Source organism: Henckelia pumila, chromosome 1, assembly GCF_033568475.1.
Source record: "Henckelia pumila isolate YLH828 chromosome 1, ASM3356847v2, whole genome shotgun sequence".
NCBI lineage: Eukaryota > Viridiplantae > Streptophyta > Magnoliopsida > Lamiales > Gesneriaceae > Henckelia > Henckelia pumila.
This window is the reverse complement of record NC_133120.1, coordinates 78862002-78883669: the sequence shown is the minus strand read 5'-3', so window position 1 is coordinate 78883669 and position 21668 is coordinate 78862002. Positions and strand designations below refer to the sequence as shown.

At 33.5% G+C, this 21668-nt stretch overlaps 2 protein-coding genes across 7 annotated transcripts; one reads left to right on the top strand and one right to left on the bottom strand.

Moving 5' to 3' along the window:
* Window positions 1-309: 309 nt before the first annotated feature.
* LOC140890091 (probable LRR receptor-like serine/threonine-protein kinase At2g16250) lies at window positions 310-4387 on the top strand. Of its 5 annotated transcripts, none has more exons than XM_073297861.1 (5): window positions 310-462; window positions 737-2750; window positions 2955-3083; window positions 3206-3228; window positions 3303-4387. In XM_073297861.1, the coding sequence occupies exons 2-5, from the start codon at window positions 814-816 to the stop codon at window positions 3905-3907; spliced, it is 2694 nt and encodes an 897-aa protein (XP_073153962.1). In that variant the 5' UTR covers window positions 310-462; window positions 737-813; the 3' UTR covers window positions 3908-4387. The 5 variants fall into 5 exon arrangements, with proteins under 5 accessions (XP_073153962.1, XP_073153965.1, XP_073153950.1 ...); XM_073297864.1 differs by having other exon boundaries at window positions 318-495; XM_073297849.1 differs by lacking the exon at window positions 310-462 and adding an exon at window positions 477-613.
* Window positions 4388-8253: 3866 nt separating this feature from the next.
* On the bottom strand, window positions 8254-19327 carry LOC140885530 (uncharacterized). 2 transcript variants are annotated; one of them, XM_073292524.1, is made up of 18 exons: window positions 18728-18803; window positions 18356-18417; window positions 17729-18021; window positions 17372-17449; window positions 17038-17252; window positions 13991-14083; window positions 12621-12704; window positions 12422-12538; window positions 11711-11816; window positions 11571-11630; window positions 11420-11473; window positions 10702-10759; window positions 9735-9811; window positions 9321-9391; window positions 9092-9152; window positions 8783-8842; window positions 8614-8676; window positions 8254-8531 (listed from the first exon to the last, which is right to left on the bottom strand). In XM_073292524.1, exons 3-18 carry the CDS (start codon window positions 17990-17992, stop codon window positions 8409-8411), a joined length of 1584 nt encoding a protein of 527 aa, XP_073148625.1. In that variant the 5' UTR covers window positions 17993-18021; window positions 18356-18417; window positions 18728-18803; the 3' UTR covers window positions 8254-8408. The 2 variants fall into 2 exon arrangements, with proteins under 2 accessions (XP_073148625.1, XP_073148620.1); XM_073292519.1 differs by lacking the exon at window positions 18356-18417 and having other exon boundaries at window positions 18728-19327.
* Between the last annotated feature and the right edge of the window lie 2341 nt (window positions 19328-21668).

Sequence of the window (21668 nt, the reverse complement as noted above, 5' to 3'; positions counted from 1 at the left end):
CAAAAACTTTTAATTTATACACAAGCATTATATAGAGAGATTTTGTCTCATATATACACAATTTATGTTTAACGCGTTAATTTTGTGAGACTAATCTTATATTCAATCTCATTTATAAAAAAATATTATTTTTTACGTTAATAATATATAAGATCGAATCGACTAATCTTAGTAACTCGTATACAAAGATGGACTTACTTTGTTGTGATTATTTAATTACAAAGTAAGATTTATGTTTTTAACTCAAGTCATTGTCCTTATTAAACCGGAACTCATAACTAATCACATATTGCCGCCATAAATAAACTTCATTTTGAGAGATAATGCTATTTTCCCATTTCATTACTTGAAAATCTGCCGCCACATCTCACCAGCGCCACCGGCCATAGGCTGAGCGCCGCCAAGTCAACCCAGACGCCACATTCGTTAATTGGCTCCCGCCATGAAAACAACATCAAATATGTACGCACGGTTGTGTCCGTAGAAGAGTTCAATGTATAAATGAATTAATTTTCCCACGCACAGACACGTATTTACACCTTCCCAATTCACGCGCAAACATTTTTAAGTGATTGTGTTGAAATGAAGAACCGAAACCCGTGATCATATAGCTGTGCGTATAAGTGCTCCCGTTTTACTAGCGTTCACGATTGTGTGGTTGTTTTCATATCGAATACCTTCTTTTTTGGTTTTTCCCTTCTTCCATATTTACTTTTTTTTTTTCTCGTTTTTGCAGAGAGAGAATAGTCGGAGGGCTCGTACGATGAAGATCAGAGCAGTTCAGGGACAAAGTTGAGGTCTTGGGTAGAAATCATGGATGCCCATTTCAAGATTTTGGTTGTAATTTTCTTGCTCTTTCTTAATTCGTTAGTGGTTCAGTCACTGAGTGATGATTCAGAGTGGCGGGCACTGTTGGAGCTTCGGTCATCACTGGGAATCAGTGCTAAAAATTGGCACAAGAAATTGAATCCATGTCTGAATTGGACTGGAATAGCGTGTGAAAATGGCCGGGTAACCGGGATAAACTTGTCCGGATTAAGGAGAACCCGGAGTGGAAAACTCTATCCTAGGTTTGCTGTTGATTCATTACCGAATTTTAAGATGCTATCTTCATTTAATTCGTCGGGGTTTTTGCTTCCGGGACCAATACCAGAGTGGCTGGGCCAAAGGTTGCCTAATCTTGAAGTCCTTGATCTTAGGTCAAGTTCAATTTACGGTTCGATTCCACCATCAATTGGAAGCTTAAGTAAGCTTAATTCCTTGTATTTATCGGATAATTCGATTACTGGAATATTTCCATCTGCATTGGGGAAGCTGTTTTCGTTATCTGTTCTTGATCTTTCCCAGAACTTATTGACAGGGAGTATTCCTAGTGAGATTTCAGCATTGGCAAATCTCAGTAATCTTGACCTTTCTTCAAATTTCCTATCAGGATCAATTCCTATTGATTTTGGTTCATTTTCAAGTCTCAAGATGTTAAATTTGAGCAACAATAGCCTAAGTTCTTTCATTCCTAATCAACTTGGGAACCTCTCTCAACTTATAGAACTTGATCTTGAGTACAATTCTTTGATGGGATCGCTGCCGAATGAATTAGGAAGATTAAGAAACTTGAGGAAAATGTTGATAGGAAACAATGCACTACAAGGTTCACTGTCAGATTGCTTGTTTCAGAATCTCACTAAGTTGGAATATTTATCTCTCGGTAGCAACTATTTTGATGGCAAATTTCCAGATTCTTTGGGGGGAATGCCCCAATTGAAGCGCCTAGACATATCCGGGAATAACTTTACCGGTTTTTTTCCGATCTTTAATGCTTCGTTCAATGTTAATGGTGCAGTCTTCAACATTTCCAAAAATCGTTTTTATGGAAATTTGACTTTTGGGATTGAAAAACTTGGCATCCTTGACGTGTCCAACAACTATTTTGAAGGATTAGCTCCCAATGCAACTATGAGCAGTATTATTCTACTTTCCAACAATTGCTTTTCTAACGTAGTGGATCAAAGAAATACAGAGACTTGTGCAGACTTTTATGCAGAACAAGGACTAGTGTTTAAAGATAATGCAGAGCCTGTTGGACGTCCAAAGAAAGATCAGCACAAGAGAAAAAGAGGACTGATATATATAATGGTAGGCGTTTTTGGTGGGCTTGGCTTTGTTATATTTTTAATATTTGGACTGTTGTTGGGTCTGAGGATACGCAATGCTAGAAGTAAAAATCTGGTAACAAAGAGTAGAAGTGTTGAGCATGTTATAGGCAAAGGTAATGAGCCACCCCCTGATACCGCCATCGATTTGTCTAACCTGGGAGAATCATTTACATATGAGCAGATGGTACAAGCTACGTGTAATTTCAGTAACGAGAATCTCATCAAACGAGGTCACTCGGGACACTTATTTAGTGGAAAACTTGAGGATGAGCAGCATGTAGTTATCAAGAAAGTAGATTTACGTTCCTTCAGGAAAGAATCATTCATGTCAGAATTGGATTTATTCGGTAAAGTGACACATAGGAGGTTGGTTCCACTCATGGGACACTGCTTAGAGGACGAACACGAGAAGATCTTGGTTTACAAATATATGCCAAATGAGGATTTGTCCAATTCCTTTTTCAAGTTAATACGTACAGAAGAAGAGGTAGAAGAGGTACGGTCTTTGGACTGGATTACGAGATGGAAAATCGCTATAGGAGCTGCTGAGGCTCTATCTTACTTACATCATGAATGCATTCCTCCTATTATCCATAGGTATGAAAAACTTTGAAAACCACTATGTTTTCTCAGCGTACACATGAGTAGCTAACTGAAATTCATTTTGAATCTTGAAATTTGATTAGTCAGAACTACAAAAATAGGTCTGAAATCCGTTTTGCGCGTAAAATATACAGTCTGTTGTTTACTGGGCTACGTTCACGGAACAGTTATTGACTTATGTGTTCTTGGTTTATGAAGAGATATTCGAACTACTAGTATCCTACTCGATGACAAATACGAGGTGCGGCTTGGAAGTTTGAGTGAAGTTAGTGCTCAAGGAGTAGCTAGTCCACCAAATTTGATCTCAAGGTTGCTTCAAACACCACAGTAAGTTATTTTTTAAAAACTTCATCCTTTTGCCTTCTTATCTTGGTGAAACTGTGTTACATAGTACTCTTCTTTCCGATCCCCTTCATTTTCTCAACACCCTTTCTCTTGACAATGTGCAGGACTTCAGATAAACGACCTTCTGGTAAGAATACTCTTGTTTTTTTCAGCAAGATTGTATTTTCCATTCTGTAGTTGTAATGGGTTTGTATATTCCAGGATCATCATTTATTACATGTGCCTATGATGTGTACTGTTTTGGAAAAGTTCTACTGGAACTCGTGACCGGAAGACTCGGACTCAGCAGTCTAAACGATTCCGAGGCCAAGCAATGGTTGGAGAGTAATTTGCCTTATATCAGTCAACATGACAAAGAACTGATTCTTAAGATTGTTGATCAATCTCTTATCATAGATGAGGATCTTCTTGAAGAGGTATGGGCGGTCGCGATAGTGGCCAAGTCGTGCCTCAATCCTAAACCTTCGAGACGTCCCTCGATGAGGCACGTTCTCAAGGCGTTGGAAAACCCTTTCAAAGTTGTGAGGGAAGAAAGTTTTAGCTCCGGGAACCTGAGACAAACCCCATCTAGGCAGAATTGGACTGCTGCATTCTTTAGTAGTTGGCGTCGTAGTTCATCCGGGAATTCTAATGTTTCGAACCAAACAAATAGAGAGATCATCGGTGGGTTGAGACAGTCCGGGAGAGTAGGATCACGTGGAAGTGGGGCGAATACTCATTCGTCTTCCCATAAACGATCATCGAGTGATGTTTTTCCCGAACCGTTGGAAATGCAGGATGTAGAAAGACAGAATGATACTGGCTGAGTGTGGTGTTCAATCGTAGCTACCCTTTGTTTATGTGTTCATCGCATTATCGAGTTGGCGAGGGGGTTGTGGCCAGCTCGAGTATAGAATAGTCGGGGCTGCTTAAGCCACAAGTTCTTGAGAAGGAGAAATTGGGATGATTTGGCAGTGCAGAATAGTTCGTTCTGGACATAATATATGGCCATTTTTTTGAATCACAAGTGTAAATTGTACAGGAGCTGGTCTATGTTGGTTCAAATAAACAGGTCGGAAGATTTTTCTCCCCGTGTAGGTGTGCGTGAAGAGTGGGAAAAAGGTGTGTAGGATTGTTTACATTGTCCATTTGAATAATTTGGGCCCAGCTACTCTTCTTCCATTAGAATGCTAATATTTATTTATTCCCGAACACAAAAAATCTCGTTTAAACAATACTAAAGAAATAAAAGATGTAACACGCCAAATATTGAAGAGATTAAATTTAAGGATTGATCATCAGGATACTAAGGTGGACATATTCTCAACGCTATAAAACTAATTATATATATGTATATATATAATTAATATACATATAATTAATTTATATAATACAGATATTTTTTCTCGGATGAAGATTGTTTCAAATATATTTTTCTCTTATCTAAAAATGTCATCCCTAATTATAAAGCATTTGTGTTAATCTATTAACTTCTTTTGTATTGTAATATATCTTCGATTAATTAATTTTTAGATTGAGTAATTATATTAACTTAAAATTTTCACATACAAAATTGAAGAGCTTATTTTTCTCTTAACAGTAAATTTTAAACACTTATTATTTTTGAGAAAACTGCATTTTTTATCCTATAATTAAGTTATTTTTGTAAATTTGGTCATATGAGAAGGACATATGAGAGAATGACATATGAGTAAATTCACAATTCAACTCACATATTTATATATGTAAAAGAAATAGATAATATATTTAAATAAATTATTGAAAGAGAAAAACAAATTAATTATTTGATAATGAGAAAAGGGTAGTCAAGATATATATATGTAATAGAAATAGATAGATAGATAGATAATAATAATAATAATAATAATAATAATAATAATAATAATAATAATAATAATAATAATAATAATAATAATAATAAAGAACAAATTAAATTGAATACATTAATGAGAGAAAGACATGTGACTAAATTCACAATTCAACTCACATATTTATATATGTAATAGAAGAGTTTTGCTATCCTGCCCACCCACCGTGCCAACCTAATGTGCCCACCACGAGGTGACACTCAACTATTGGACGCACAATTCATCACATCCAATAGTTGAGTGCCACCTCATGGTGGGCACATTAGGTGGGCACAGCGAGTGGGCAGGATAACAAAATTGTGTAATAGAAATAGATAATAGATTTAAATAAATTATTGAAAGAGAAAAACAAATTAATTATTTGATAATGAGAAAAGGGTAGTCAAGATTTATATATGTAATAGAAATAGATAGATAATAGATATAATTATAATAATAATAAAAAAAAGAACACATTAAATTGAAGAAATTAATGAGAGAAGGACATATGAGTAAATTCACAATTCAACTCACATATTTATATATGTAATAGATAATAGATATATGTAAAAGAAATAGATAATATATTTAAATAAATTATTGAAAGAGAAAAACAAATTAATTATTTGATAATCAGAAAAGGGTAGTCAAGATATATATATGTAATAAAAATAGATAGATAGATAATAATAATAATAATAATAATAATAATAATAATAATAATAATAATAATAATAATAATAATAATAATAAAACAAAGAACAAATTAAATTGAATACATTAATGAGAGAAAAACATGTGACTAAATTCACAATTCAACTCACATATTTATATATGTAATAGAAATAGATAATAGATTTAAATAAATTATTGAAAGAAAAAAACAAATTAATTATTTGATAATGAGAAAAGGGTAGTCAAGATTTATATATGTAATAGAAATAGATAGATAATAGATATAATTATAATAATAATAAAAAAAAGAACACATTAAATTGAAGGAATTAATGAGAGAAGGGCATATGAGTAAATTCACAATTCAACTCACATATTTATATATGTAATAGAAATAAAAATAGATAGATAATAATAATAATAATAATAATAATAATAATAATAATAATAATAATAATAATAATAATAAAACAAAGAACAAATTAAATTGAATACATTAATGAGAGAAAAACATGTGACTAAATTCACAATTCAACTCACATATTTATATATGTAATAGAAATAGATAATAAATTTAAATAAATTATTGAAAGAAAAAAATAAATTAATTATTTGATAATGAGAAAATGGTAGTCAAGATTTATATATGTAATAGAAATAGATAGATAATAGATATAATTATAATAATAATAAAAAAAAGAACACATTAAATTGAAGGAATTAATGAGAGAAGGGCATATGAGTAAGTTCACAATTCAACTCACATATTTATATATGTAATAGATAATAGATAATAGATAATAGATATATATATTAATATACACATGCTTATATATAGTCGAGTGAGTGAGAGTAGAGAAAGGTTACTTGTGCAATTTAACAAACATGCTATATATATATATATATATATAATTAGTTGATATATATTTATATACACATGTTTATATAAAGGTGAATGTATGTGAGTGTAATATTACTTGTGCAAGTAAACAAGATTGCTAAGTATCGAAAATAAGCTCAACACTTGGCATTAACCTAGTCGTTACATTTGGCTTTAAATAGCAGCTCCTAATGAATAAAAATCACTTGCATTTCATCCAAACACTAAGAAATGAGTAAAGTGTGGAGAAAAATGTTACATAAGAGAGAAAAACTCTAGAAAATTAGCAAAAGTCCTCCAAAAATTCCAGAAAAATTCCCTAGTATTCTTATTCCACCCAAAAAAAAATGTTTAGTCTGGAAGGTATAGCAAACCATCAAAAAGAAATTTGTCGGAAAAATAAAAAACGTGAGAATTTTAGGAAGCTGCTGGATTCGAAATCACCTTTCTCAGGTTAAATGTTCATGCATGTTTATCTCTTACTTAATGTCAGTTCTAGGTCTAGGATATAACATGAAAGTTGATCCTTGGGTTACGTAGTATTCATGCTTGATCGCCATTTGCTCGGAATAGTATCCATGCTTGATCGTTGTTTGCCCGGAATAGCACTGGAATGGCAGTTTTTTCGGTAACAAATTAGCATGCTCACTGTTTTGAAAATATGAATTCTGGGTAATATCAGCTGAGTATTTCAAATTATTTTGTATACCAAAGTTGTAGAGCTTGCAAAAAATAATCAAGTCTCCAAAGATCAGCCGCGCATGGTTATTGGAGCAATCACACACGTCGATACATCGGCGCGTGAACTACACGCGCTGACCGGAATCGGAAAATTTCCGATTCCGACGCTTTATGCACTTGTTTTAGACTTCTATTTCAAATTTCATAATTTTTGGATGAGTGTATAAATTGTTATGGATTTTTCAAGGAATCCTCAAACCTATGAAACTTATTTTAAAGCAGGTTAGATGCTAGTTTATGGTATCGGTTTTTCAATCATGAACACTGTTTTTGGTCTAGAGTACAAAAGAAAAATTGTTCACTGTGATTTCTTGTCTACTAAGGGGCCGGCTGATGATCAGAAATATTGCCGGAAGCGGCCTTTTTCGGTGGTCAAAGTACCTCAAAAAACAGTTCGAAAATGTTAAATATGAGAAAAATCAACTGTGAATTTCGAAAACTCTGAATACAAAAATTATAGAATTTTATGAGTTATACATACTGTAAAATTTTTGGAATTTTCTGAACTAATTTCGAAATATTATGAATTTTATTGTAAAGTACTAAAGATGTTAAACCAAGTACAAATTTTGAACGTAACTAGTCGAGTTTTTATGATATTACTAACATATAAAATATCATAACATTATAGGAATCCGAAGTTATTGGATCGATAAAGCTATAAGACAGCAAGGTGAGGTTCCTCCCGTGAGATTTTCATTACTGGTTTCTTCAATAATGGTTATTTTGGCACTTGACCTGGAATTTATAGTAAACTTCATAAAATTACTTGGTTATTCATAATTATCGCATATTGTGTATGTCACAATTTGTTGATCATATTGATCTGCATATTTGATATTCGGACTATTGTTGATTCCTGATTAGCTAACGATCGACTAATGAATGACTGATTGAGTGAATGACTGAATTAATTGAGTCTGGACAACAGTCTATTACCGGATTACTAGTCCACTGAATGAATTGAGCCTGGACAACGGTCTATTACCGATGTCGAACCGAACTGCAGATAATATATAATCGGAAATAATTTACAATTTAAACTGGGATAATATTAACAGTAATACGATCATACAAAATCTATTCCATGATTCTGGGGGAAATCAGTCGAACTATGCTTCGAAAAACCAACAATAACTAAATATATACAAGGAGGTGAACGACTCACGAAGCGATCATATCGAGTTCGTGAGGCATGAAATCTTCGCTTGGCCTGTAGTATTTGTCTGGGGAGTATAGGCTCAAATTGGTAACCTGGCTAGTATACAGGCAAGCAAATCGTTCCACCTGAAATAACACCAAACAAAAATGATTCTAAATCGACAATAAAATGTAACACACCATTGCTATTGATCTTTTGACGTCCGACCTGATGAGCAAAGCGGGAATTCTGATAGCCAGTCTTCATCAGTTGTCCCCAAACCTTGTGAAACTGAACATATTTCATGATATATGTGACACTTGATTCTTGGAATCATCGTGGATAAACCAATCTTTTGTTATAGGCTAAATATAAGCAACTAATAGCAACTTCTTACCTCTTGGTGACATTCTCTTTGAGCTTGTTGATGACTCAACCGAACTTCTTCCTGCTGAGACTGGTATGAAAACAATATGGACAAAATTCAAGAAATATATTTTCAGCATCTGAAGCAGATGACCCAATTAAGGATAGCAAGCATCCATACTTCTCTAAGTCAGTGGTAAACATTATATAGAGACCCGCAAAGAACTGGTCAGTAAACGTTTCTCGCTTCTTGCAGACTTGCACTAATCTTTTTTCAGATTTATAAACACCACGCATGTAAAAGAATCTGATGCTACTCTTCACCATAATATTTACTAACCTGCAATTTTTCAACCTCAGCTAGTTTGCTTTCCTCATTTACAACATTCGCCTCATCGAACCTAAAAAGAGATGGCAACTTTTCCATGAGAAGACATAAATTTTACACATCTTTTATATGTTGAATATTACAGGTGTATGTGGGACAACAGCGCTCAGAATGCCTATGACAACTGAAGCTGTATGGCATTGCCAGAAATCACCACAGAAGAACAAAGGTTGAAAGTCACCTGAGAGACCACTTCAGATGGTGCATCTTGTCTTCAATGTGATCACGATCATTCCTCAATATTTGAAGTTGCTAAGAGAAGTACATGATTTATTTAGAATAAAAAAAGACAACCAAATCAAGATCGAGGAATTGGGGAATTGAGAAGAGGTAACAGGGTTAAAACAGAACGAAATCACTTTCTCACACCCAATGTTGCAACAGTCAAACAAGATCTAATCAATACAGCAGAAACCTGAGAGAATGAGTAAAAAGCCCAAAAGTATCTGAGAGAATGACTAAAACCCGAAAAATAGGCTTCTAAAGCTTATATGGGTGATGGACATTGGACAGTGGACAAAAGCTGTATTCAGCCCATCGTTTAACAATCAACCACAGTCCTAATAAGACCAGTCAACTAGAAAAGGCAGTTTACCTTGCGGGTATCCCTTAATGCCCAGAGAAGTTCGACTTCTTTCTCAAGCTCTGGAACAACAAGCATTGTTCTCCAACCTACAAATAATGATATAATTCTGAATCAGACTCAGAAAGAAACACAACTTTTCAAAACCTGACTATAAGATGCTAATCTTGAATCTTGATACAAGTATATTGCAAGAATGTTAAAACCACAATAATCATCTAAACCGAAACCAGCTAAAAAATGAAATTCGACAGTACTTGAACTCCAGTTCGGATTTAATTCTACAGGAATGACATGGTTGGTGGGACCTAAATTGACCACAAATAGATTCTCATTTGCTATTACTTCTTGAGGACAATGGTTATGTACCAGCTAGAAATACAGAAGAAACCCAGCTAAAAACCTGTAAAATTCTGTGCGAAGTTTGGTTTCCATCAAGGAAACACTGTTAAATAAAATCAAAAATCAACACGTCATTTTCAAATATAATATAAAATATTTAAAACTTGATACTAAATTGCTCCAAATTATCATCCATACAAATATAAATTCAAACGGTGGACAATCATGTTTACCAAAAGTTATCATTTGATTTGAGGAAACTATAAAATATTTTTCATTTATCAGAAAATCAAACCCAATATGCCTTTCTCTCTTCCAAATACAATTCTCAAAACCTTTTTCCAAAACTTATCACTTGTGCTGATTTAGGTTAAAAACGACAATCACTCATCTACAAGTTTCAATTAAAGTGCCCGCACACTTGATATTTATAATTATAATTGAAATTGCAAGTTTCACGCAGCAGAAACGGAACACATGGCACTTCCATTACGAGGAAAAATGTTTGACATATCACACACTAGTTTGCCAATATACTTTAAAGTCAACATCTTAGGATATACAAGTAAACGTATAGGGTTAAAGTGTGTGTGTGTATAGAAGCATCACAATAATGCGAGAAATAACGAAAACATACCTAAAATTTTTTTACTGCGCAAAATATCTCCATATATATGGTCCCCAACATAAAGCACCTAACATATGACAGATGAAGTGAGTACTCACACAGAGAATGAGTACTCATACAAACTGATGTAAAACATAAAGCTTCCACTTGATGAAAACCATGGCAACACCGAGGATTAAAAGTTACACGTTACACCCACCTATATCACTGTTCAGAAACTAAAAGTTACAGGGAAACAAAATTTATCAGGAAACAAATTACCCTTCATGAAGTAAATAAGAGTGATTATTGGTTTATTATTTGATAAACTTGGTTCTAGTTAAGGATATACTAGGAGAGTGGCGAAAAAACCCATTCAGCATTTTTGCAATAGCTTCTTATAGTGATGTATATGGCCTAAACAAGTGGAATACTTCCAACTACCACAAAGTGGTGACTTCATTTCTTATATGATGAGGGTACGACTCACATGAAAGAAGAAACTCATAACTAAAGTTGAACCCACAAAACTTTGAAATCGCATTATTCGCATCCACAACCTAGGGGTTTGAGATAACTATGCCTACAATTGTCAAAAATTGCCATGTGTGTCTTCATGCATTCAAATGTGCATTCAACAGTTTAAATGGCACTTGAAATAATAAATATATTTTAATTTTAAATAAATAAAATAAAAATACCAAAATGACTAGGAAGAAAAGACATCTTCATGAAGGAGAAAGATTACCTGGGAGCTTGATTCTATGGACAATAATTTGTGAAGATGTCCCACATTCCCTCCCTGAAAATGTAATTTAACAAATAATCATAATAAACAGAAGACTGAAGAATTAACAATTACAGAAAATAAAACTTAAATCCTGCTTATTTACTTTCACCTGAAAAACTCGGAAGTTTGTGTCTAAGTTCTTCAATGGAAGCCTCAGAGAAACATCCACCTGAGTTTCATAAAAAAATTGACTGGACTCGCAGAAAAGAGGCACACAATTCAGAAAAAACCAGGATAGTATAAACTAACCTGAGGCATAGGAGTTCCATTATCAGTATTAAGAAGCATTCCTGACTCAGGATCAACCTCAAACAGATTAGCACGATTTTCATCATGGAAAAAGCTTGGCTTTGCACTGAAAAAGAAATCATGACATAAAGCTATCTGGAGAATAGTCATGAGAAATATTAATAAAGCATCAGTTGGAAGAGAGTTTTGCACCTAAATTGAAGTGAGAAATGAAATACCATAGAAGTGATGCATCAATATCTTAGATTGCCGACTCATTTTCATTTGATGAATTGAAGCCAGTTAGGAAGGTCGTTTGCTACTCAATCCCCCACTTACCCCCCTCAACAAAATAACCAGCTAAAATTATCCAAAAATAGATGCTAAAATCCATCCGAAGCTACGTCACGGTCCTTGTATTAATGAATGAATAATGAAATATCGCAGTAATGATTTTGTTCTTTGTTCAATATGTACTGTTCTTTTCTGAATTTGGTACATAGATAAACTAAAACTGGGAAAAAATGATGACAAAGAGTTCCCATAAGATGCTTTATAGGTACTGATGGTAAAGACAGTATAGTCCCACCAAAATCATTAAGACAACTTATTACCATTAGGTAACTTGTCTACTTCATTCTTTTAAATCTGGCTTGGTGAAATTAAATTGACCAAAATAGCATTATTTAGGTACCGCGGAAAGACTTTCAAGCATCAGGAAAAGCTTATTACCTGCCAGTAATAACGACGTCAAAATACTGAAGCCAGTCAAAATTTGAGGTGGAGCAGCCATCCAATGCTTTTGGCTCACAGAGGAAGTTCATTACAATGTTTGTATAATCCCAAAGACTGGATCAAAAACAATGGAAGACGACAACTAAATTTGAGAAGGGAATACATGCACATAGCTTCAGTTTCATGGAATCATTACCTGTTAGTCACTAAAAATGTAGCACGGCCAGAGTCTCTAAGCATCTTCAGCATGGGAACTATTGAAGTGTCCTCGTTGATATATCTGGCAACACAAAATAATGGACAAATAAAAGATTGATCTGGGAACTGGGATTATTATTCCTCCACCCAGAAGAGGTGACAAAAATTATCATCGTGATCTTCCAATTCTTAGACTCATGTTATTCATGTGCAAACATTGTTGAATCAAAGAACAGGAATCAAATGATAATACTCATATTCACAATGTGAGACATCAGACATGTATTACCATGGAAATTCTAGTTTTTGGTAATGGAAATCTGGAATTAAGATAAAATTAAGAGGCGACGCTCAGAACTGTTAATGAAAAATATGACTTCTAAGCTATCAGGCCACAACCCGAAGCACGGCGTGATGTGTGGAAAGTAAACAAGTAAAATGATTGACCATAAGATTGCCTTCCTGTAAGTATTGAACGTAAATGGAGCGATATCTGCCAGAATGGTTCAGCTACAATTAATTAAGACATCTGTCTTTTTTGGTAAGGGATTAAAGAGAATTAGAACTACAGATGCTTGTTATTTTCAACAAACATGACCTGAAGAATTGAAATTCTCAAATACAATCAATTCAGTATGATGAACAATTTTTGTCATTTATTTCTATAATTTTCATAAAATTAACCAACCACTCAGAGAATTAAATTAAATAAAATAAAATAAATATGGTGGTTGATAAAAGAATTTTTATTTGCTAGCAATCATAATCTCTGTTCCCCAAATGTGGTGGTACTATCAACATTCTGCACGTTTTAAGATGCCAAAGTCATTTGACACTATTCAAAAACGACATGAACAAGAAAAATACACCATAAGCAAGTTTATACAATGGTAACTTTAGATCTAGAAACTGTTTTAACCTCAAGTATGAGAAGCCAATGACAAACCTGTTGTAGGAGTATTTGTATATTTAAGGAGTCCTAGTGTCCGTTGTCTTTTGAAACCCAAACACTGTTTTAAACAAACATATTTTACATTTCAAGAGATATTTTTCGGGGCGACATCGTGCACACGTTTCACCACTGATTAAATTGCACATAACAATAATGATTCGTCATGTAAGGTGCATGCATGTCCCATAACTTATCAGCAGTAGCAGAAAGTCGATGCTAATTTCAGCCCAGATAGAAAAGATGAAAACCATATGACACAGAAGAGAAGTATACCCACTTACGACAAAGAAAGCCAGATTAATGAAGAAACTAATAAAGATAATTAGCTAACAGAGCCAAAATTTCAGGCTGTCGTGCCTTATTTGGAAAGACAATTGATATCCTGTAATTTAAAGTGGTATTTGACTTTAGAAAACCTTTTAGGATCTTTTGCAACCATCTTCTTCAATGTACCATCACGATGGCACAAATCAACCGCAGCTCGGACGTCTTTATAGATGCGACCGTAACTGCCAAATCAACACGTGGAAAACATCAAAAAGGTTTACATAAATTAGAAAATAAAATAAAGGAATATGTTGGAATAAATGTCAATGCCAGCATAAGCAGGAAATTGTATACACTTGTAGTGTTCTAAGTCAATAAAACCATGCTCCATATGCTGACAAGTGACAACGCCATATAGTTGACATGTCAAACCTAAAACGATGCGGCAATTCATACTGCGATTTACATTAGTATGATTAATATGTTTGATTCTCTTTCTCCAACAGTTTCAAGCATTTTCTTCCTTGGCATGTATTTTTAAGAACAGTAGTTAATATCATCAAACTGAGTAGGAGCCTCATTATGTTTCTTGAAAACAGTAGAAGCCTCAATACCACATGAAAATATGGTAGTACCTAAAAAAAAGTGTCTTTGGTCAATTTTATTATCCTGGACCAGATGTGAGAAGACATTAAATTCTTTGTCACAGCTGACAAAACTTGTTAGATTTTGTGTCTGAGAATTGAGAAACCTTATTGAAAAGCTATACAAAATTATCAGGATCAATTTATCAACTAGATAAAGTGTACAACTTTCCTGAGACACAACGGTTGAGGACCAAGGTCGTAAAAAACGCGATTATGTGTTAACATTATAAATTTAGGTGTGACTCGTCGGATATCAAGTGTAAGAAAGTGCATTTGATTTTTAGTATAATCTTCATTGTATCAAGAAAAACGATAGATGAAATAAATATATAAACACAATAAATTTAACACCAAATCTGTACATTCTCAAGTTCTAAGAGAAAAAAAAGGTTTTAAAATCATAATTATAATAGTTTAATGTAATTATATCATATATCTAAAAAAGCTAAGCATTGTCTAATTCTTTGTTAGACTTTAAATCAATCTCGTCTTCTTTACGTGACTCATACAAACTCATTTTATTCAGGTTCATTTGGAGAAAAAGCAACAAGGCCAAAATTCTTTTGGGGAAAGAATTTCACATTAAATTCAACCTGAGAGTTTTATTGTTTTATTGTATTACATAAAATATTAAATGATTGTAATATTGATATTGAAACTGAAAAACTTGCAATTTTCTGAGCATTAAGCCCACCTAATGCAGTCAACCATGGGGTTGATTGAAACATTTTCTGTTACAATAACAGTTGTACGCAGACCTATGGTGTTGTCTATCAGGATATATTTGTTTCAATGGCCAAGATGAACACAATCAGAATTTTGCCATCACTTGTCGTCAACTTGGGAGAGGTATTTGAAATAGTTTGATGTTAAAAATGTTTTTCCTCATGGTAACTTAGAATATGACATGTATGGAAATTTCTCAAGAAATCATGAGGAATACGAGAAGCAGCAAGGTTGCAAGTTAGAGATAGCATTATATGGTCTCATGAGTTTTTCCTAAAGCCTGGTTTGGTATGTTTCCGAAGCGAGGTTGGTCATCTTTTATGAACAGAGTTAGGGAGATCATAGCTCTTTATGAAGCACTCAGATTCAAGGAAAGTAACCGCTCTGTTGATGATATAAAATTATGAAAGGTAACAATAGAAAGGACAAACAAGCCTTGCAAAAATGTCTAGCCAGGTAGTGTGAGATAAAAGAACTTGGTAAACTTTAGTATTTTTGGAAATTGAATTGAAATAGCCCGCTCCATTGAAGGCACTCTTATCTCACAGACCTTTTGACGGAAACAGGAAATCGACATGTAAACTAGTTTCCACACCAACTGATACGGATGGCAAACTTGGCAAGACAAATCAAGATCCAGTCATGGACAAAGAAATGTATCAGAAGCAAGTGAGGAAGCTCATATTAGGCCAGACATTGTGTTTGTTGCAAGTGATAAGAAAATTTATGCGAAATCCCAAAGAAACTCACTCGCATACAGTAAACAAGATACTACATAAATTAAAAAGGAATCCTAATAAGGGAATCCTATTAAATTGAAATGGTGAATTGACTTTTGACAATTTCCCATTGTCAAAGCGATGACAATGGGAAATTGGGAATCCCCGTGTATCAAGATACTTTTAGGGGACCTGAAGGTAAAGTGGGAAGAGTCCGTGACATTACTCTTTGACAACAGCTCTACCATTAAAATAGCCCATAATCTCGTTCAACATGATAGGACGAAGTACATTGAGGTAGACCGGTACTTTATTAAGAGGAAACTGGATAGTGGACTAACTTATATCTCAAGTCTCAAGAATGCCCAACTTGCCAATGTACTCACCTAGAGGCTTGATATTACAGCATTCCAAGGAATTATCTCCAAGCCGGGAATGCAAAATGTATATTTTAGAGTTTGAGGGAAATGTTGGAGAATTTAAAATATATATTTATATTTTTTGGATTTTCATGTACCATATTAAGAATGTATATTATTAATTTCCAAGGATGATAATGTAATCAGTTTCTCATTTTTTAGGAGATCTGTTTCCTCATTTTTACTGTAATTATAATGATTGCTATAAATCAGTGCATATTTTTATATGAGAAAAGCTGTGTAGGCCTCACCTAATATAATTTTTTCTTCCCAAACTGTTGATAACCAGCGCTGAGACATAAAGTATTCTTACTCTGCTATAACTTGCCCAATTAAAATCATCGAAATTCAACATATTTTCCAAACTCGCATTTTCACATTTTTCAACTTCTCCCCAGCAATGATTATTTTTTAATTCAAATCGTCATGTTCCCCAATAACAATTATGTTACTCTATTATATCCCTATGAAATATCATATGATATTAAATTTTAAAATACCAATATATCTGTTAAAAAATTAACTCACAAATTTGCTGCATGATTGATATAAAGTAGAAAACATCTCTTCCAGAAAATAAAACCAAAACATACATCATAATTTCCATTTTTTCCTGAAAATATATTTTCGGAAAATATTAGCGAAAAACAAACAAAACAACACATGGCTGAAATATTTCTCTTACTCTGCCGAAATTTTTCCCAGATTGTTGTCCTTGAAGTCAACGAGTTGGGCAAACAAGTAAGCTTCCGCAAGAGAAAAAAGGGTGTCAATGAGAGCATATTCAGGCTCATCGAATGAATCACGAATCAACGTATTTCCATATGCGGCAACTTTATCTTCCTTAGATAGCTCTCTGAATCCATGATAAGCCACCTTTACATATTTGTGTCGATCCATCTGTGAGTTGTATAACCAAATGAGAATTACAAACACATCTAACCAATTTCAAATTGAAAAGAGAAAAAGAAAGAGAGAACCAAAAAATCATAAATGCATTACAAGTAAACTGCACCAACCTTTAATATGTTGCCTCTCTTTTTATCCAGAACTAGTCCTCGGACCATGTAAGTCCAATCAAACGACCAGTCCAGCAACTACACAAAGCCAGTTAGTTTAAAACGTTAAATATTTTCATTATTGAAGAAGGGAAATTGACATAAAAAACAAGAAATCCACCGCATTAAAATTCTCATAACAAACAAGGAAAAGTTCTTTTTGCATGTGAGATTGCGGGGAAGTGGGGAATCAAATTTAAAAATACGAAACCAAAAGAAATTGCATTAGTCACTGCTTCATCCATAGACATCAGTAATGCATTCATTCTTTAGACTTGTTCTCATAAAAATGGTTAAGTACCAATAAAATAGTCGAACCTCTCTAGGATACCCCAAATCATTGACTAGCTTTCTGACTGTGCCGTCATAGGCAAGCGACTCAAAAGTCTCTGATTTATACTGTGCCAAAGTGTAATCCATATCAAATCCTACAGCGACGATATTCCTCATGTTTAAAGATCTATTGCAAAAGATTTGCTTTCCTCTAACAATAGTCTGCCCTCCTGGGGATGACCACACCGATGGGTACTTCTCACTCTCGCTGCAGCCAGTCCCATCCAACTGCAATGGTTTGCTCTCCATTATAGTACTGCTATGAAGTTGATTATTGCCTGATTCATTTATAAACACAAAGAATGAGATAAGAAATGGAAAAAAATAGAAGTAAATAATGTTTGCTGAAATGATGAACACCAGAGTAATTAACTCAGGACATGATATCCACACAATTAGAAATAAATCAGCAGGAGAAGATCAAATAAGTGATTATGAGTCCATTTCTCTGCAGATACGCAACTATATGCTTCACTGTTATTTAATATATTTCCACTGCTGTTCTTCAGAGAGATTTTGACGTTCAATTCTATTTCCTAATTAATAAAGAATAACCGATCATAAGGCAATTGGTATATTTCACCAAGAACGGAGGCATCACATGAAAGTTACCAAAATGAACGCTTTCACTCAACGTTTGATGGAGACATCTTCTGTCACTGATTAAATATATCCTTCAAAAAACATGTGACAGAAAGACGTTAACTGTAGGAACCAATAAAGGAAGCTTGACTAAAGTAAAAATCAACTCAAGAACGAAAACAACTTTGCATGAAACAGGTGCCGACCCAGACCTACTAAATTCTAAGTGATATTTCTTTAAATTAAAACTTTTTTAAACTAAAATTACATAATAAGAACGGAAACAAAGCCATCAACGTTCAAGTTCAACAACGTTTCACGGAAACTGATCACCAAAAAAAGAAGAAAGAAAAACTTTAAAATAAGCAGCAAAAACCATGTCAGTCGAGCAAGTGAACAAACCTCTGCTTCGATTCAACTTCCTTTCACTAGGGAAACGATGAGAAATCGAAGAACAGAAAACTCCGGAACGAAAATGTGGACGTCTCGGTGACGAAAGTGGGTACAAAGACTGCTCGGGAAACGTCAAGGGAGAGGAAAAGATCGAGAGGCAAAGGGAAAGCGAACGGGCTTTGGGAACGCGCATCTTCTTTAAATTATATAGCCATTTCCCAACATGGGAGGGAATTTCAATCAGCAGCAAAAAATGCCAATCACGAATGGAATTCGATACTCCTTGCTGTTGCACCGCTTGACGCATTTAATACCCAGCTTCAGCAACAAGCCTTGTTACATTTCCGTCGAGGAATTTCGTATTTTTCTACTGCTTTTTCCAGTTTCTCGCCTTCAGTTTGTTCTCTTATGCGAAAGTGCGGAAGAATTTCAGAATCAAAATGATGCAACCGCATCAAATGAGCTGTAATCGGAGTCAACTCCCGACACGTGGCGGCGGACGGCGGTGGTGCTCCTGGTGGCGTGGTACCGGCGTGAAATGTGTGAGTAGCTGACGTGGCGGTGGTTGCGTAGTTTTTCGTTTTTTTCCTCGCTTTGTTTTTTTATGGATTTTATTTTATTTTTTTTTGGAAATTTTTTTTATGGATTGATATATAAATATATGTAAAATAATCTAAAGCATATAACTGACAGACTGCGGGTAAGGAAGCCACCAGCGTATTTTAGCAACGACCGAAGAGTGTGGATGGAGACTTCGGACTAATTTCCTGCCTGAAATTTTCTCCATTTAAAATAAAATTTAGATTTTAGAAGGGAGCAACATGTCAATCTCCAGAGTATACATCACAATATTTCAGCAGGAAATATGCTCTATACAAGGATCGAACCCGCAACGCTGAAAAATTTCTTTCCACGTCACCTCAGGTTTTACCAACTCGCCTATGTTCCTATGGGTAACATAGTTCATTTATGGAACCATGGAGTAATGGTCTCGGGTAGGCTTGGGTCCCAAAATTTTGGGGAAACCAAAATGTAAAAAAGATTACTATAATATAGAGGGTATTTGGAAGAGCTTTTTTAAGCTATTTTTAAGAGCTTAAAAGCTCTCCGAATCTGTTTGGTAATTTTTTTTAAAAACAGTTATTTGACAGCTTATAAGCTGTTTTTAAAAACACAAGGGAATACTTTTTCAAAAAGATCTTATTTTAACATTCTATCTTTCTAAAATATCCTTAAATATTTTAATAAATTTCCATCATATCCTCCACCCATTAAATATTAAATATTATTTTTTAAAAAAATTACAAATCACATAAATTTTTCTGAAATAAAATATTATAACAATTTTATTTTTTAATATATGTTTATTCTAGAATTATTTTCATATATGTATAACTCGAAGCATTATTTTCATATAATTATACCCTTTTTGATAATTTTGACGATAAAAAGATCTTATAATACCAAACACATCAACATTTTTAACTTATTTAAATTAATTTTATCCAAACACCTTAACAGTTTATTTTTAAAATAAGTTCTAACAGCTTATAAGCTCGTAGAACAGCTTTTTATTAATCCACAAGTTCATCTCATAAATTATAATTAATGAGGAGTAGCCTATGATTAAAACTTGAAGTCCTATACCATCTATTTATCTTTATCTCACTCATAAACATTTAGCAAGAAACAATAATAAATCTGAAATACTTCTCTCACAATTTCCTGTAAAAAAAAACAAATCCTCCATTATTCTACGACGATCAAGCTCGTTCTCACTCAATTTTTGTCTATCGATCAGTTTCATGATATTTTTTTCCGAAACTTGACTGCATAATTTTTGTGATTCATCAGAAGTTACATTTTCCAAAAGGGGTTTTTTTCAAGTTAAAGTTGCTCGAAACTTATCTCATATTAACTATGTTATAAGAAAGACTAAATGACTTGATTATGTTATCGATCAAGAAAATAGTTGTTGAGAACACTGATTATGCAAAACTCAATCAATAGCTTCACTTCCAAAAATGCGAGACAAACGAAATTAAAGTAACTATGTACTTGTTCAAAAGATTGAATTCATATTTTTGTTAATTTGTATGGTATTGGCTTTATTAGTATTTATAATTTACTTATACATATTATTTTAGATAACATATTTTGTCTATTTTTTATTTCTAGAATCCATGTTATTTATATTATCATGTTCATCGATGAAAATATATATAAATAATAAACTTTAAAGACGTCAATTTTTTGTGCTCATCTCAAGCTAAAAAACTCAGGTCAAACACTGAGTTCAAGGATGGTAAAGAGATGGGTTAATTAACGTTGGACACACAAAGAGTTACATAATTTTTATTCAAACACATCTCATTAATTTATAAGTTGATTTTAAATTCGGCCAATTGTCATCCATACATTGTTCATTTTTTGAACCAATATGGATATACCTCGATTGGAGGTGCTCTTAAACATCTGTGTGCTCGTAAACAATTATCTATATCATTTGGCATCATATGATTCGAATGATGAAATTATTGAATTATTAGTACACATACATTTTTTTTTAAAAAAAGTAATGATTGATGGATAGATGCAATATATGGTGATAAAATAGTATCATATTTGGTAAGTTTTTTTTATTGTGAGATAAATTAAAAATCTTTTTATTTTGGACAAAATTTCTCTTCAAAATATATTAAAATTATTTTTTAAATGAAATTACTACCCTAATTAATTTGAGCTCCAACTACTCATCGTCTACGAAACAAACATGAGCGGCTCACAATAAGCCTTTATCGGCGGCCCAAAAATCAATAAATCTATTTTTATCTCAATCTTTTCTTCATGCATTTCGCCTATGATGTGGTCAAATTACAACCATTGGATCATTAACACACATGTCAATTTTCATAAAAATATAAGGGTCTCACGTGATCTAATGGTATTG